The sequence below is a fragment of the Fukomys damarensis genome, unplaced genomic scaffold (genome assembly GCF_012274545.1).
Source record: "Fukomys damarensis isolate Sample0158 unplaced genomic scaffold, DMR_v1.0_HiC HiC_scaffold_10, whole genome shotgun sequence".
NCBI classification, from domain to species: domain Eukaryota; kingdom Metazoa; phylum Chordata; class Mammalia; order Rodentia; family Bathyergidae; genus Fukomys; species Fukomys damarensis.
Genome location: NW_022900922.1, coordinates 13,962,862 through 13,980,506, shown reverse-complemented (window position 1 = coordinate 13,980,506; position 17,645 = coordinate 13,962,862). Strand labels below are relative to the sequence as shown.

Sequence of the window (17,645 nt, the reverse complement as noted above, 5' to 3'; positions counted from 1 at the left end):
ACTGTCTAATAGTCCAATTCTGTGGTGGATTTCATATGCATTTGGGAATCATTTGATGAGAACATACACACAGGGCAGTTAGATTTTATGTAAAAACACACTCTGGAAAGAATCTCAGTCTCAGCATTTTTGTTCTTAGAAATTTTAGACATTTCTTATAATGGGATTTACAGGCAGACAAACAGAGTGTGGTTATAAAGTGAACATAAACAGGTCAATTTTCACTCTGCTATCCCTTTCAGATCAGACTTAAAAGTTTTCACTTTGAAGAAAGAGAAACACGTTTTTCTTATCCCCATTAAACATGGAGCATTTCTGACATTCAGGTTTTCATAATCCTAAAATAATAACTCAAATCTTATCACTTTGATTCTGATAGACATGACCTAATAGAAATAGAACTATTTCTAGGTCTATTTTTGACATGAATCTCATTTTTAAGTAAGAGGAGCTCTGTACCTGCAGGATTTTAGAATTTCAGTGAGATCAGAAGGGCCACCCAGCCCCAGCACTGTGTTCTCTGTTCCCATTTTACTTTGGCCCATATAATCCCCATGCGAGCAGGTGTGAGATTGTGAGGGACACACCCGAGGCGCTGGGCTCTCCAGCACCAACTAGCTGCTCAGTAGAATTCCTAACAGCTCTTGCACACCAAGGGGCTACCAGTGCCCGTGCTGCGGCCAGCTCACCACAGTGGTCAGGATGTGACCTGCTGACCGTGTGTATGGGCACTTTAGCAAATGTGACAAGTCAGGCTAATGTGTGCTAATGGCAGAAACTTTTTATTTTATTTTGTTTTTCATCTTGGTGGGAATGCTATGTGTTTATAAGAAGAGACAAGATTTCACTTTTAGAAATAGATACTGGAGAAAAATAAGATCATTATCAGGACAGGATGATGGGTCTCTGGCATCCAAGCCTATCTGTATAGATAAACACACACACACAGGTGCACACACACAAATATGCATACTTCTTTGAAGACAATGACACTTGCTCTTCTTCCTGGACTTTCTCCAAGTTACTGGTAATTATTCAGTCCAAAATTTGATACCCCTTTTATGTGACACCCACTGGACTATGCAAATGGGATACAAAACAAAGCAGACATAAACTGTGGGCTCCGACTTCAATTGTTCATAGTCGAGCTGGGAGCAATGCAAGGTATGCACAAATAACCACAGCCGTTACCCCAGCTGCCTATGCAGCCACTTCATTGGCCTCATACTGAGTCCTGCCACTTTGACCTTTTAGGGCACCCTGAAGGTAGAGGTGTCAGTAGGGTTGTGCATGAGGAATCAGAGCCTTTACTTTTCCCATATCCTGTGGTGAACATCTGTACTTCTCATGGGGAGCAAGTACAAACAGGAATTCATGGGATGATCAGAAAGGGGATAAAATTGCCCATGGAACTCGAGAAAAGAGGAGCGAAGACCAACTTCTGCTACATGGCAGGAACAGGCCTCACCCTCCCCACACACTGTTCATCCCTGGGCCTGGGACCCTCGCCTCCATGAACCCTGTCGCCTCTGCACCTCTCTCTCCACACAAGGCAGTCATTAGGCCCTAGTGAAAAGCCAACTTCACTGCATTTCCTGGACTTGACCTTGGGCGCTCTGTGTTCACTACCAAAACCTGAGTCTATGTCTTAAGTGCAGTTGACCATTGTGATTCCATTTTGAACAATTTCTGAGCTGTCATTATTCTTCTTGTTTTTCCTCCCAAATTAGTGCCAAATACCACTGTCCAAGTTTTCCTATCTAAATTTGAAGATTATGACCATCCAATGTTAATTGCATTTAAGAAACAATATTTTTTTTTCTTAGACAAGCTCTTGCTAAATCGCCCGTGTGGCCTTACATTTATAATCCTCTTTGAGCAGCTGGGATAGTAGGTATGTGCCAGGAGTTTAGCTAATTATACTTTTGGGGGGGGTACTGGGGATCGAACTCTGCCCCTTGCACTTACAAGGCAGACGGCTGAACCACTGAGCCAAATCCACAGCCTGCTAATTGTACTTTTTTTTTTTGGTACCAGGGATTGAACTTGGGTCCTTGTGCTTGCAAGGCAGGCCACCAAACCGCTGAGCTAAATCCCCGGCTAATTCTACTTTTTAACAATCCAGGAAGGGAGGCATGGCAGACATCCAGCTAGATGCCGAAGATCCATTTTCCTTCCTTTCTCACTAGCAGAGGTTTTTTTCCTATATAGATAGCTAAAAGCTTATGATTCCCTCTACCTTGTGGATAGAAGGGACACAATTCTAGCCATAAAATGCAATCTGTAGTATAAATAAAAGTGAATTAAAACTCAAGCATTATTTTCAAATTTTACTGCTATTAACATTACCATTTTATGCATCATCATAAGCAACAGCTATTTATGCTAATAATAGTTACTATTTATTTTCATTTTTTGTTGCCATGTAACAAATCACCAGAAATCAGACTTAAAACCACATAAATTTATTGTCTCAGGTTTCCTTGGGTGAGGAGTCGGAGCAGGGCAGGGCAGGGTTCTCTGCTCAGGGGCTTGCTGGGCTGAAATCAGTGTCTTCTGGTTCTGTGATCTCATGTGAGACTTCAGTCCTCGCCAAGGTCCTAGAGGTTGGCAGAGTTCAGGTCCAAGTGACTATAGACTGCAGTCCCTGCTTTCATGCTGACTGACTACTGGGACCCACTCTGGCTCCTGGAGGCCACTCTTGGGTGCTGGCCAAGTGGCCCCTCACACAGGGCCATTCACTTCTTCCAGGTAAACACAAAAAGGTCTCTGTTGCTTCCCCTAACCCTAGAAAGGGCTCCTCCTTCTAGTCTCTATCAACCCAGAGTGACCTCCTTTTAAGTTAAACTTTAATTTAAATCAAAGTTACCTGACTGGGGACCCTAACTCTACCTGTGAAATCCCACTGCCTCATCTAGACAATGTCTCAGGAGTGGCCCCTTCCTCTTCACAGATCCTGCGTACACTCAGGGGAAGAAATCATTCAGAGGAGCACACCTATGGCAGGATCTTGGGCAACCACAGAATTCAGCCTAGTACACCAATATTAAGAAGAACCCTTTAGCTGCATTTCGATACACATTATCCATTCAATCTCATCTGCTTCTCAGGACATGCCTATGAGGTGGTTTTACTAACCCATTTTACAATGGGGGAAGAAAAAGTGTAAATGAGGTGTGCGCCCTCGGGCAAACAGCAAAAGTGCTCTGCTTCAAGTTTGTCATTGGAATATAGTAATGCTAATGTCTTCCTTCTCCAATAAGTGGGGATACAATAAAGGGCAAATGAGAAAACACTTGGGAAATTACTTTGTAAATTAAAGTCCCATAGATGGGCAAGGTATAGAATGTCCTGTGAATTGTCCTTCTGATGAAACACACACATTTACACTTCCAGTGTGCTGGGAAGACAGCACAAAAGGGGGACTGCAGAGACTCAGACCTGGGGTCTGGGATTTGATACGTGTTACTTGGTGTCTCTCTGAAGCTGTTTTCTCATTTTGAACAATAACGTGAAGAGGCTGGAGTACATAATACCTAAGACCCACTCCAGTGCTAAATATACTCTAGAACTATGAATTTGTTTTATGTCTACTCTTAGGTTTTAAATTTGGAATGTAGGGAAAACGCCATTGTTATAGGTTATAAACCTTTTAGTACCTGGAAGAAACATGGGGCAAACCAAAATTCAGCAAGCTGTTATTAATGATGCTTGAGGAACATTAAATTATAATAATGTGCTCCAACCTCTGGGTCCTCTTGCCATTAATAAAGCAGAATCTCTTTGTAAGGAATAATAAAAAATAGAAATCGTGGTTTATTCAGACAAATGGAAAGCCTAGTTAATTAACTACTCAGCCATTTCTCCTGGGAACAAATATTCTGGTTGTTTCTCTGTATCACTGTCAGATATTTAAGTTAGTGAGGGAGGTCATTTGTATGTTACTTCCTATCATCTTTGATGAGTCAAAGAGATTATGAAATTAAAAGAGGAATCAAATTTTCCTTTCTAACATATTCTAGAGGCAAAATTGATGCATATCCCTCAATCTACTTCTACCAAGCAATAATAATAAAAATCAAAAGGTAGTAAATACATATACCCACATAGAGAAATACATTGCTGGTCAGGTAGCTGACATGTTGAAATTATTCCCAAAGACCCATCCATGCATCTCAAGGCAGCAGAGGTGAAAGGGGAAAAAATCAAAACAAAAAGTAAGCATAAAAGGTATAAACAAAAGCATCATTAAACAAGAAGTGGAATCACAGCTTTGGATCAGTGGGAGTTGGGTTAAGATGGGCGAGCTTTTCTTTCTATCTAAGGACCCCCTTGTGAGTTTGCTAACCACATTCACTCAATTCACAGCATTTAATAGGTGCTGCCTGTTAGAGAGTCGGGTAGAGATGATTAGAAAACACAAGACTTACAAATGACAAGAGAGAAATGCAAATTGCTCTATTTTTTACCAAAATGAGTTTCAAAATACAGTTAAAACGTTAACATTTTGTTGCAACACACTGTACTATTTATCACGAGTGATGCTTGTTCTATGCTGAACAAGAGAAGCCAATGCCTCCCCAGGAGGAAATAAACCTTGCCAAAGTACCTCAGTTCCACCTGCTCAAAAGCCTGCTCCAACACTCGGTCAACCCCAGAGCCTTGAAATGCTCAGCCCTCCAGGGGAACAGCAGTATGCTCTCAGAATGGACTCTGTCTTCCTGTCCAACAATTACTTTCCCCTCTCACATGTCTTGCACAGAATGGAAAACAGAAATAAATGGCTCAGCTCAGGACAGTAAAGAGCTTACCACAGGGCCAGCTCTGAACAGTCAGCACTGGCTGTCTGCAGTTCTGACTGGACCTCCCAAGGCTGGACTGACCTTGGAGAAAGAAAGAGCTGGCATGACTTAGTGTGTCTCGTGCAAATGGAGTTGGACTGGGGAGAAAGGGAAGAAGCACGCTGCCCCACAACTGGTGGAGCCCCAGAAAACTTCTGTCTCAATACCAGATTCTTCAATGATTTTGCAAAAAAGGTCATGTAACAAATGAGGCTCTGTATCTTTCAAATGAAGTAAGATTCTCAGAACATTCAGGTTCCCCTATAGAAAGAAAACATGCTTAGGACTTAAGACTACTCTGTTTTCTATAGACTCAGGTATGACTGGATCAGTGAATTATTCATGTCCAATAAACTTTAGCTGCTCAAAAGCAGGAGGCAGGAGGCAAAGGTTCACCCCGAGGCAAAGGTTCACCCCATGTCAATGATCAGAGTAAGCAGATGTGATCTGACAGCGCAGAGCTTGCAGACTGAGGGTCAGGAAAGTGAGGGTCCAGTCCAAACCGTCATGCAGTGACGGACAGGCAGGAAAGACAGTCCTTTCTTCCCTGGGGCCCAGCGTTTATCCAATAAGGATGAAGTGGATGATAAGAAAAGAGGAACTCAGGCAGAGGAGATGGCAGACAGCTTGGCTCCAAACGTGTTATAAGGCTAAATGCAGACTTATGGTTGCCCCCACAACTTCAGGATAAATGAACAGGCTCTATGGAGGGAGAGCTAACTGCAAAGGAATGGTAGGAAACATGTCGGATGGTGGAGCTGCTCTTTCTCCTAATTGTATGTTGACTAGCTGACTATACACATTTGTCAAGATGCATCTAACTGTGCACTTAAAGTTATTGAATTCAATTGTGGATACACTGTACCTTGACAGTGTGTACTTTAGATTCCAAACAAGTTTCAAGGACAGAAATCAGATCCCTGGTAACCAGAGTTTAGGAAGAGACTACAAAGGGCTGTGAGAGAATTTTCTGAGCTGTTGGAGATATTCTACAACTTGACTGATTGTAACCTTCTTTATATGATTACAAGTATTACTCAAAACTCGCCAAACCAGAATTGGTTTTCAGTAGTGGTGATTGATCCCGGGGCCTTCACAATGAACCCTTTAACTTTTTATTTTGAGACAGGATCTCTAGGTTATCCGTGCTCTAACTTGAGACCCTCCTGCCTCAGCTTCCCAAAGTGCTGGGAAAAGATATTTTTAAAAGTTGAAGTTTAAACCTGATTTCAAAAATAAATGAATGATTGATAAATAAACAACTACTAGACTACAACAAAGCAATATCTTAAAGTTCTTGCAAGAAAAATTTGTTAGTCACAAATTTTATAGGCAGTGATTTTTACCAAAAAGCAGTAGAGAAATATTCTCAGAAATATAAAGGCTCAAATAATATCCATTCTGGTACTTTTCCTGAATGAAATATCCAAGGTCTTACAACTGTATAAAGAAAGGTATATCTTTAAAAAACAGCAAAAATACTAATGTATTATATAATTATTGTTCTATAAAACAGGATGGACACGATATCAAACAGGACACATCAACTGATGCGTGTTTTAGAAAAAGAAGCCTTTCTCTTTACCTCTCCCTCCCTCTCTCCCTTCCCTCACACATTTTGTGAAAAAAAAAAAAAAAAAAAAGGTCCACATGGAAGGGTTGGAAGGGGTAAGGGAGGATACTATACCACTGACAGCTCCAGAGAAACCAAGCTGCGACACACTGGGAGAGAAAGATGCTGAAATCCTTCTCCTTCGTGGAAGGAAGCTAAGTAAACAACTGTCTTTTGACACAGCATTAGTAAGTTTAATATGACTTGAAATTAATCTTTTTAAAAAGGTATTTTTAAAATGATCATATGCTAAGAACACTCTGAAATTTATATCATTTTTATTTAATTTTGCATTTAATTTTTATTTTATCAAGGAGGTACCTGTAGTTTTTGTTTTTGCTTGATTTGGTTTTTTGAGATCCGGCCTCATTATGTATTCTTCTATGATGGCCTCGAAACCATGGTGATCCTCCTGCCTCAGCTTCCTGAGTGCTGGGATTACAGGTGTGTGCCAATACACACAGTGTGTCTGTGGTTTAAACCATTAAATACTGGGGTTTATAAGGTCCAGAAATACACATGATATTAGTTTACTTCATTCCCAGTAGAAGACACCTAGGCCATGCTGTGTGTGTGTGTTCCTCCCAGAGTGTGAGGCACCATCATCTTGAGACTCTGGGGACCCTCAGAGGCCTCTGACACCATACCCTGCTTAAGCTCCTCCTCCCAGAAGGCAGTGACTTTTGGTTGTCTCTTCTTCACCTGTTTACCTCACTGTTTTCAAATAACAACCTGTTTTGCAAGTCAAAAGTTCTGGACATTTTTCCCCATTTCAGATATTACCTCCTGACTCTCTAACAGGGAAGAAGGATTTAGGCCACCCCTACAACACAGCTCTCTCTTCATTTTCCCATTCCAGTTACAGCAGGGTGATTATTCAGATCCTCATAAATACATAAATATGACCTGCAGCTGAGCCACATGTGTAAGATAGTTATATTTCTTTTCTGATATACCTTTTCGTTTTCCTGAAGTCAATGTTTGTCTCGTTTTTGGTTATCTCAAGCTTGCTTGGCTGCTGGCCTAGGTTTTGGTCCTCTAGGTGCTGACACTCCATGATGCGCTGTCCCCTCCTGTTCTCCGGTCCACAGATCCGTGTGCAGCCCTGTCCTCCACCCTCTTGAGTGACATTTCAAAAGGAAGTGAGGGTCATGAAGACATGGGTTCCACTGACCAACTGTGGATCAAAGCCTCCCTAACATCGCTGATGGACTGTGGCAGGGGACAGCGAGGCCAGGCGCACGAAGGCACAGCTGGCACCCTGACTTTCTCCTGACACCAGCAAGCCTTGCCCAGCCAGCCCTGTCATCCAGCTGTTCGCATCCCTTTGCTTTTGTAATTCCAGAAAACATTCATTTACATAAAACATACACTGCTTGAATGAATAGAAGGAGGAGGAGAGCCAGGGTCCTGAGGGGGACCGCACACCTACCTTCACTGCGCTGAAGCAGAGAATGTGGAGCAGGGCAGCCGCCAAGATGCTGCGGCCCACGCTGTACAGGGCTGACACGATCCCAGACACCGCTAGAACACAAACACCAACAGTTCCTTTCTCCAGTGGCCGTTCTCGAAATTAATGATTGGTACGAGACAGCGAGAGAAGGCTGTAGCTTTCATATACAAACTGCTTGTCCAAGGGGCAAGAAATATATCCATGGTATATGTCAGAAAGCACAGGTGGCTAGCGGCACGAGGGAGGGAGGGAGGGAGAGGCTGACCGTTCAGCTGTGCGTGTGAGAGGGAAGCATCTGGGAGGAGCCTGCACCCATTCTTGGAAGGCAAATGTAATGATCATAGGGAGCAAAATCCACAAAGATGGGCAACAGGCAGGTGAGCCTGAGTTGCATGTGATGTACGGATGACAGCAATCATCCTGGGCGCGTGATGTCATTTCAGCAGCCTCGAGGTCAAGGTGTTTGGTTCCATCTAGAGGAGAGCAGGCTGAAGAGCCATGCCACCTGGGGATGCCGCCAAGTAAGCGCTGGCTAGGGTCTAACCCATCTCAGTCTGCCTCTCAAACACTGTACTGAATGGGTCCCAGGGATAATACGGGGACACAGGTTACATGTCTGTTCAGGAGCACACACAGCACACCCACAATGGTACACTCAAGTTCATACAGACCTTCTTCTAGACTTGTACATGTGTGTATCCAGATATGTACACACACACACACACACACACACACACACACACACACACACACTCACACACATTCATATAGAGAGACTTCCTGCCAAATCACAGAGAATCCTTTGCTTCCTTGTTTCTCAGCCTGTGCCTTTCCTCAGTGAGGCCAGCTGGGGTGCATCTGTGGACCCCTCATCCTGGCCCAGATTGAGTAATGTAAGAGCTCAGGACAAAGCAAGGCCACCTGCCAGGTTCCCACCCTCTGACCAAGGCTGTTACCTCCTCTGACCATTAGATCCTTAGCAGAAGGGAAGCAACTCACCAGAACCACCGAAAAGCAGTATGTCGATTTGTTCCAAAAGGTAAGTACAGAAGGTGTTGATCTGCGGGAAGAGCCCAAGGAGTGAAATCGCAGGGAAGCAGTATAAAAATACTGAAAATAAACGAACAGAATTGATGATAAGCTGAGGGCCATAACTGGTTGCCCCTACAATGCTACCTCCTTGCCTTCTGGATTTTCTCTGACCCAGGCCACCAAAGGCTGCAACAGAAATATATTGTGGAAGTAAAGGGGCTGGCCTAAGAAGAGGCGTGCAGAATAGCTCAAACCAAGCTAAATCCCACAGACAGGAAGGAGAGAGTAGAGCTGTCTTTAGAATTAGATTTGGAACTAAGTGTGGTGGTAGATGCCTGTAATCCCAGCCCTCTGTAAAAGGATCATAAATTTGAATGTGGCCTGGACAATTTAGTAACTTAGCAACGCCCTGTCTCAAAATTTAAAAAAAAGAGGAAAATAAAAAAGGCCGGAGATGTAGCTCAGTGCAAAGATCCTGGGTTCAACCCCTTGTACCACCAAATTAAAATGAAAAGGAAAAGACGTATTGGACTTGGAGGAATGAGGGAGGGAGGAAAGACAGGGAAACCACAGGGCCATGCAGAATCAAGAGCCAATAGTTATGGGGATCTCTTTCTGCACAGGGAAGGAGCAAGAAGTGGAGTCAGGCACCTGGCCTTGTGCATCAGCACTGTCGTGACCACAGGAGAACTAACTCTAACTACACTTCAAACACTTGTTGCGAAGTAGAGTTGGGTCTAAGCCCAGAGCTGCCACAAAAGCCAGGAGAGCCCAATTCACTGAGGAACCACAGGACCTAAGGGGCAGGACCCTCAGGAGGCAAGAAAGACCATGTCACCTCCCATTGTCATGACCACGCAACAGAGCAATCTTTTAAAGCTGTCCTGGGCTGTAATTCGATGCCTCCGAAACAATGTGTGAGACAACAGGGAAGCAGGATGGCTGTGTTTCACAGCAGTCTTTCCCCCAGCCTCCCTCTCCAGGCTCTTTTCTAGGGCAGAGACATGAAATCCTGAGGCAGTGTTGACAATTCACCTGCCTTTCCTGCTGACTCGGGTACCAGGAAGAGGGGAAATGAAGTTTGATACTGGCAAACCTTAATAAAACTCAGGAAATTCAACTCGAAATCTAGTATGAACCATGGGAACCATGTCCTGAAACCACATAAACCACATTGAGCAACAGGAGCAGGAAAGGCAACGCAAGATGCTTGAGCTCTTCTAAAAAGTCGGAAACACAAACTACCCAAAGTGAACTAATAGATACAAGAGTATCTGTACATCCATTTGTCTAACAACTGGTTAAAGGTAAGGATGGGAAAACTCTCTCCAAAACAAGGACTAAGGGACGTTGCCATCTCTCTGCAGAATTTGATGTAATGGACATGACCATCATAATATGCTAGGGTTGAGGCCTTACCCCTTGCTTGCATTGGGGCCATGCTTCGGTACATGGTGATGTTGTTGTAAGGTGTTTGTGGCAAGACTTTAACTCTGCTGTGGAAGCCAGAGCACATGCTGCAGTTTGGATCTGCAATGTGTCGGAGGCTGCCTCCCCTGCTATTGGGAGGTGATGGATTTCAGATGGGGCATAGTGGGATGTTTTAGGTCACTGATAAGGTGTCCTTAAAGGGCGTAGTGCGACACCCAGTCTTATCCACTTTCTTTTCACATCCTGGCCAGGAAGTGAACAGTTTTGCTCTGCACTGCCCTCTTGCCATCCTGTGCTGCCACAGGCCCCAAAAGCAATGCAGCCAGCTGACCATAGACTGAAACTGCTAAAACTGTAAGCCAAAATAAACCATTTCTCCTTTCAAATTGCTATGTTGGGAATTTGTCATAGTGGTGAAGGCAGACAGCAGACCTGCCCAGCACCCAAACGCAGCTCATTCTTCCATTCATGGAAGGCAATGAGGTACAAACACCAAGCTGCTAGACACAGCTCTATTAGATCTCATGTCTTTGTCAGTCTCTATGAATGGAATTCAGATATGCAAAGAAAGCTACAAGAAACAGAAAATTACCTATGGAACAACAGTCATGAGCTTCAACATTTAACCCATACAATTTGAGCAAACGGAGCAGTTCCTCTTCCCTTGACCTTGGGGGCCCAGAGCCCAGCCACAAATGACGAGGTACTATGCTGTCCCGTCCCCTTCCAGGGTGGGCACAAGTGCCGAGAAGGAAGGACCACGTGACAGTGTTGGGATGGAGCATCACTGAAGGCAGCTGAATACTAAAGTAAAGAGATTCTTCAGGAGACATGCATTCACCGATTCAGACTGCAACTGCTGTTGCAAAAAGACCTGGAATACAGGATAATGGTACAAGGTACATGAAGTGGCAGGAGACACCAGAAAGCCGTTGCCAAGGAGGAGCGTGGGCACAGCCCAGGAATTGAGACGATACAGGAGGGACACTGGCCAGCCAGGAGGCCGTGGCATGAGGCCCTGTGCACAATGCTCTAGCGGAGCACAGTTCCTGTGGGCAAGGGAAGGCTGCAGAGGCAGAATGCAAGGACGGGGGTCCCAGTATCTCACCTGCTGGGTATAGCTGACCACTCCTGAAACCGCAAAAATTAGGTTGTCCTGTTTTCCAAGAGTAAAGAATAAAATCCCTGCAGTTATTCCTAAATTTTACTGGGAACAACACTTTCTGTTAGCATACTGCCGAACAGATATTTGATCCTCTCTGCCTTCTTCCTTAGTCCTATTTTCTACGATAATTATCATAAGTGGAGAGACTTCTGGTTCAATTCTATTTCAAGCAAAATGCAAAAGTAAGAATACTGCAGCTTAAGCTTCTTTCTTTTGTTAAGTGCCCTTAGTAAGAATGACTATGGAGCAGCTGTAAATGTGTGCACTGTGGTCCCCAAAGGTCATTCTCCTCCTAGGGACTATGCAACCAGGAAACAAACCTTCCTGCAGACAGAGGGTGACTCCGGTGTTGAGGGAAGGGGAGGGTGGTCCAAGACAGTAACTTGCTACTAAGCTGCCACTCGTCTTCAAGGACTGTGTGACTCAAGCTGCATTATGGTAAGCAAGGGTTTATCATCTCAGGGATTAAAACGAGAAAGGAAACTCACATCTGAAAAGAACCCATTTGAGAAAGAGCCTATCCCACACATGGACCCAGCTGGAAGTGTGGCCTACTCTGTCTTATCTCAAAGGCCCTCATGCCAGAAGACTCCTTGCATCCCCAGGCCCCAAACTTCCAGAAGACAGCTCCACCCCAGTCGTCTCACAGGCCTTCCTTGCCCTGAGCCATGGTCCACACCCCATGTGTATAGAGTAGTTATTGCAGCTGCAAGGAAGAACAAAGTCCCTTCCCTGCATCCTGGCCATCACTGAGCCCCCAAAGGTGCTGAGTGTGCCTCTAGCTCCATAGGTTTTCTCTCTGAGTCACACAGCCCCTGTTTCATCAGCCCATTTCCAGATCCTATGTGGCTTCCCTCCTCAGTACCTGCCCCAGCTGTGTCCTGGTCCCTTTGAAACAGGATGCTCCGAACTAAGAACCCCTTGGCTTTCACCACTCTACAGTTACAAAACCAGCCTCACCGACAGGATTTTGCTGAAGTTACCCAAATGGAAAGGCTCTCGGACCTGCGGTTACGAGTCAGCCTGAGCACAGAACTTGAGTGCTGACTAAGGAGGCATTTCACCTTCTCTTGGACATGGAAATAAAGATTTTTTTCCTTATAATAAAAGGAAATGCAGAGTGATACCCCACACATAATTAAAGGCTAATAAAAGAAGAATATTATTTTTGGTGTTACTGTCTCCTTTAATCGCCTTAACTCCTTCTTCCGTGGTTGTCATCCAACATTCTCTTGCCCTTGCGGTGCTCCTCACCTGCATTCCCTTTGACACCAAGTGTCGCCACCCTTCCATCAGCTGTCCCTACCCCTGGGGGGCTGTAACCCCTCCTGCCTAGGGAGGCAGCACCAGCTCTCTGAGAGCAGATCTTCTGCTCCTCTCCCTTGCTACCCTGCCTCTGAGGCTGGAGGTGCTGGGCAAGAATCCCGCAGTGCAGGGGTCCCAGGGATGGCTCCGGAGAGGCACATTCTAGGAGAAACTTCACACCCTCTGTACCAGCCTGGGGAGGACCATTCTACCCAACACCAAGGGAGAGGCACAATAGTGACTTTGGCTACTTCATAGCACGTGTACTTAGTTCTTACTTCTCTTGTCCTTTTTATAAGCATTCCTTGTTATGGGTAGAATTGTGGCCCCCTAAAAAAATACTGAAATCCTTATTACCAGTTTCCGTGACTCTGACTTTAATTGGAAATAGAGTATTTGCAGATGATCGAGATCAGGACACTAGAGTCCACCTGGGCCCTACTCCAGTATGACTGTTCTCCTTCTTAAAAGAGTAGATTTGGACTCAGAGACACACAGACACATAGGAAGAAATGGAACCCCAGGAATGGGATGTCAAGGAGGAACCACCCTTGCTGATGTCCTGGCCATGGTCTTCCCACTTCTGCAACTGTAAAACAATGTATCATTGTTCTTCTAAGCCAGTGAGTTTGTGATGCTTTATCACAGCAGCCCCAGAAAACCAATGCACTCCTTTTCCCTCCTACTAACCTTCTGCTTTCTCCTTTCTCCCTCTCCTTGATGGGGATATCTCTAGATGTCACAATGGCAGCAGTTCTGTCCTATGCAAATCCCTTGACAGTTGGAGAGACAGAAGGAAAGAGGTTCCACAAAGCAGAAATGGCTTCAAATTGCTTTTGAAGGAGCCTCTGCCTCCTTCCTCCCCATCTCGGTTCTTCTCAGTGTGTTTCACTGTCTTTTCTTGCTCATTGCAAATTTAAAACATTCATTCCATGAAGGTGCTATTGTTCTACTTATCTTTACCATGGAAATAATTTAGTCATCTTGCTGGGTCATTTGATGCCATTTCTATTTATCACTGTTAACAAGCAAACAAAAATACACACTAGGAAACCCTAAGGGAAAAGAAATTCCAGGGCAGAAGAGAGGAAGGCCATACTCCCTGCCCCCTCACTTCCTATGGAATTGAAGAAAAACGAAAGAAGATGTATAGCCAGTACCTTTTTTCCATCCAGGGGCTACTGCAGAATGAGCAGTCTTGGATTTCACAAAGCACATTAAAAGCCTTGCTTTTGAACCACAATCACACTCTCATGCCACTGTGAGTCTGCCATAACAGGACAACTATTTTACTCATGTTGGCATTTTGGGAGTATCAAATTTTTGGAGTAGAAAAGTGGGAATGAGGGAGAGATTTGGGTTGTGAAAAGCCATTGGTACGTGAAATGTGTGTCATGCATTTCTTCTCCTAAATATCTTTCTATAGGTCCTCTGCAAAACATGCTTCCTCTGCCATTGAAATCTAGCAGGCTAAGCTTCCTGTTGATGCATGGATGGTGATCCTAAAGTCCATTTATATATTAATTAGCACTTAAAGCACTTTCACATCCATCAGTTCATGCATCCCACAAATGTTTATCAGGTGCCTGTGTACCCCACAACCCATTCTGATGCTAAGAACTGCGTGGTGAGTGAGCATGAAGTCTCCAGGCAGGGTCAGAGGGCATGAATCAAACGTGATAAGTGTAAGCAGATTACTACAAAAGGGTTAAGTGTCATCCAAAGTATATCTCAAAAGGGTGGAAGATGGGACTGAATTAGGGAAATGAGTGGTTAAGAACCAGTATAGTCAAGGGTGGGGCAGACAACAGAACTCTTTGGAGCCTAGGAGCACGAGCTGAGGGGCTACCTGCCCTTGTCACTGTGAGAGGAGGAACTCTGTCAGCACTGACCATCACTTGAGAACCAGGGAAATCTCAGCACACAGGATGGATGTGGGGGGTGCAGGGAGGGAAAAGGAGACATTTGAACGTGGACATCTTCCTCATTTTTGTAGGCCTTCTCTGTTCCTAATCCCCAGGGCTTTGTGTGTTCATGACTACAGGCTCCAGCACTGCTATTTAAAAAAAAAAAAAAGATGACAAGAAAGGGTGTCCTCCAAAGGGTGTGCAGTCATGACTGGGCAGCTCTACCTGCTGTAACTGACTTCTCCACGGACGCTGATTTCAAGAGGAAGATGCTGAGCCAAGGTATCACAGGAGGTCAGAATGACCAAAGCCTTTGGGGGCTTGTGTGTACATGTGTGTGTACACACCTTAAATAATATTAAGCAGTAAAATTTAAAAAGTGTCATTAAGAGCAGAAGTAAATGTTCTTGGCACCAGAGCACTGTTTCTATTTCCTAACTGGACTTCAAGCTTCTCTTAAATGTGGTCCCTGAACCCTTGGCATTAAGAAGCTGGTCAGCTGGGTGTGGTGGTGCTCACCTGTAATCCCAGCACTCAGGAGGCTGAAGCAGGAGGGTCTCTCTGAGTTTGAGACCAGCCTGGGCTACACAGTGAGTTACAGGGCAGTTTCAACTACATAGTGAGACCCTGTCTCAAAAAGCAAAACAAAACAAAACAAAAAAGAAGCTGCTCAGCTCCTCTTCCAATGTAGCAGAAATACTGGGCTCTGTATGTAGGGGTGGCATGGGGGCATGAAGTTTGCTGCCAGTGAAGCAGGAGAAGGTGTGGGGACACAGAAGCTGGGAACAAGGTTGGGGTGAAGTTTCTGTTCATACGGAGCACGGGGGAAGCTTCCTCCACCCCACCCCCATCTCGGTTCCACCGAGAGATTCAGGCAGCTTCTAGGAAGTAGGGGACAGGACAATGTCACCCTAAGGTTCTTGTTTCAGACTCCAAGCTGGCACACAAGAGACCAGAGGTGGTATCATTGGTGCTGCTCTGCATCACTTCAGCTGATCGATGCACCCGCAGCCAGTCAGAAAGCAGCAGGTGTTTGACTTCTTGCTGTATGGCAAGAATACTAGAGCACTGGCAGTCCAGCCTGCACAGCTGCAGTTACTACTGAATAGGCTCTTTGCAAACTAAGGACACCACTGTTGCTGCTTGGTGCCAGACACCATTCTGTACCTTTAAGTATATTAACTCATTTAACCTTACAATAGCTTCTGAGATGGCTTGTATTTGTGTCCCACGTGACGATGGAATGCTGCTCAGGTGCACATCTAGTGACATGGTAGAGCTGGGACTCAAGTCCCTGGCAGCCTGGCTGGAATCGGGCTCTAAACCACACAATGACAAGAGGTTCTCTGACAAGGCGTATGGTACAACACTCACGCCAGACATGAAGGCAAGCAGAGTGCACCTACGGGAGGGTGCCCAGAGCATCCATGCTTCCTCCTGGGCTGGGAGCGGCGCCCACTCATGCATGCTCAGAGCATCTCTGCTCCAGTTGGGGTCGAGGCAGAAAGCCCAGTGGACAGGTCAGCCCAGCAGACCCCACAGCCGCCACGCATCCAGTGTCACAAGGTGCAACCTCTTGGTCATGGGTGTCAGAATCCTTTCAGAGAAGTCCACAGTGAAAGAGTTGGAGCTCCAGCTCCTGCACAGTCCCCCACAGAAGCACAAGCCCAGAGGGAAAGACTCATCTTTTTACCCAGAGATCAAGTAATGAGGTTTCTCCACTGTGACCCAGAAGATGAGAGGATGACATATCCCCCTCCCAGATAGTCACCTATAACCCAGAATCTCACTCACCTATCAGGTGATCCCTGGCTGTCTGCAAGGACTCTGGGGAGAAGAGCTTCAGGCCGTACACAACGTAACGGGGAGGGTGCCTGGATTTGGCTCCTGCATCAAGAAGCAAAACGAGGCCACAGAGCACACAAAAATAGATGGGTCGGCTATAGGTGATGATTTGGTTGTGTCCCTAGAAAATAAATACAGCTTCTGAGTTGTACCTTTTTATTTTGACTAAATTACAAAAGTGTACAGCCAATCATTTATATATATCACATAATAATTTGTACCATTATAACACATCCTTCTCCTTTCCACACAAGCAAAATATCAAGAAGAGAAAAAGGAGAAGAGCCTGATGCTTATTCTGTCAAATCAGAATGAGACTATCAAAAGAATGCTATGCTTCTCAATTGCAACAAAATTTACCTAAAAATTTAATAACTATCTTTGGAGAAAATCTAGATCTAATTCAATGCTTTCTCCCACGATAAGACTTCCATTCACCTTACTCATTTCCAGCGCAAAACTAATTTAAAACCTTGGGCTCTACTAGTAATAAGAAATATAATTGTAAGTCATGAGTTTAAATTCCCTAGTGCTGTAGAAAGCAAGAAAATTTAGATCGAAAGCTATACCTGCATTGTTTACTATGTCTTGGTGAAATACAGAAGAGTATTTCATTGTTTAAAGAAACGTGTTTTTCTTTGTTTGTTTTTGTTTGTTTGTTTGTTTCGAGACAGGCTCTCACTATGTAGGTGAGAATGACCTGGAACTCACTATGCAGCCCAGGCTAGTTTCAAAATCACAGCAATCCTCCTGCCTCAGCCTCCCAAGTGCTGGGATTACAAGTGTGTGCCACCATGCCTGGCTGAAACTTGTTATTTTGACTATTTAAACATCATGTTCTTCTGAAGGGCATCAAATAATTAGCAGAATAATTTTAGCTCTTAAGATATTGTTAGAAGAAACAGAAAAATAATTATTCATTTTATCCCATGACTAGAAAAATTTAAGGAAAAGATGTAAAATCAACTTTCCAGGACAAAAGCCAGCAGTGAATTTACATCTCACAAATCAATACAAAATTCATAAGATTTAGAAAACAGACAAAGATGAATTA

The 17,645-nt window shown here is 44.5% G+C and overlaps 1 protein-coding gene across 1 annotated transcript in view; it reads right to left on the bottom strand.

Moving 5' to 3' along the window:
• The window catches only part of Pcnx2 (pecanex 2), a 205,321-nt gene that overhangs the window by 124,129 nt on the left and 63,547 nt on the right, over nt 1-17,645 (bottom strand). The window contains exons 14-16 of the mRNA XM_010622007.3: nt 16,541-16,712; nt 8,906-9,016; nt 7,886-7,977 (exon numbers count right to left, since the gene is read on the bottom strand). Coding sequence (XP_010620309.1) covers nt 7,886-7,977; nt 8,906-9,016; nt 16,541-16,712 — 375 coding nt within the window. The remainder of the gene's footprint in view (nt 1-7,885; nt 7,978-8,905; nt 9,017-16,540; nt 16,713-17,645) is intronic.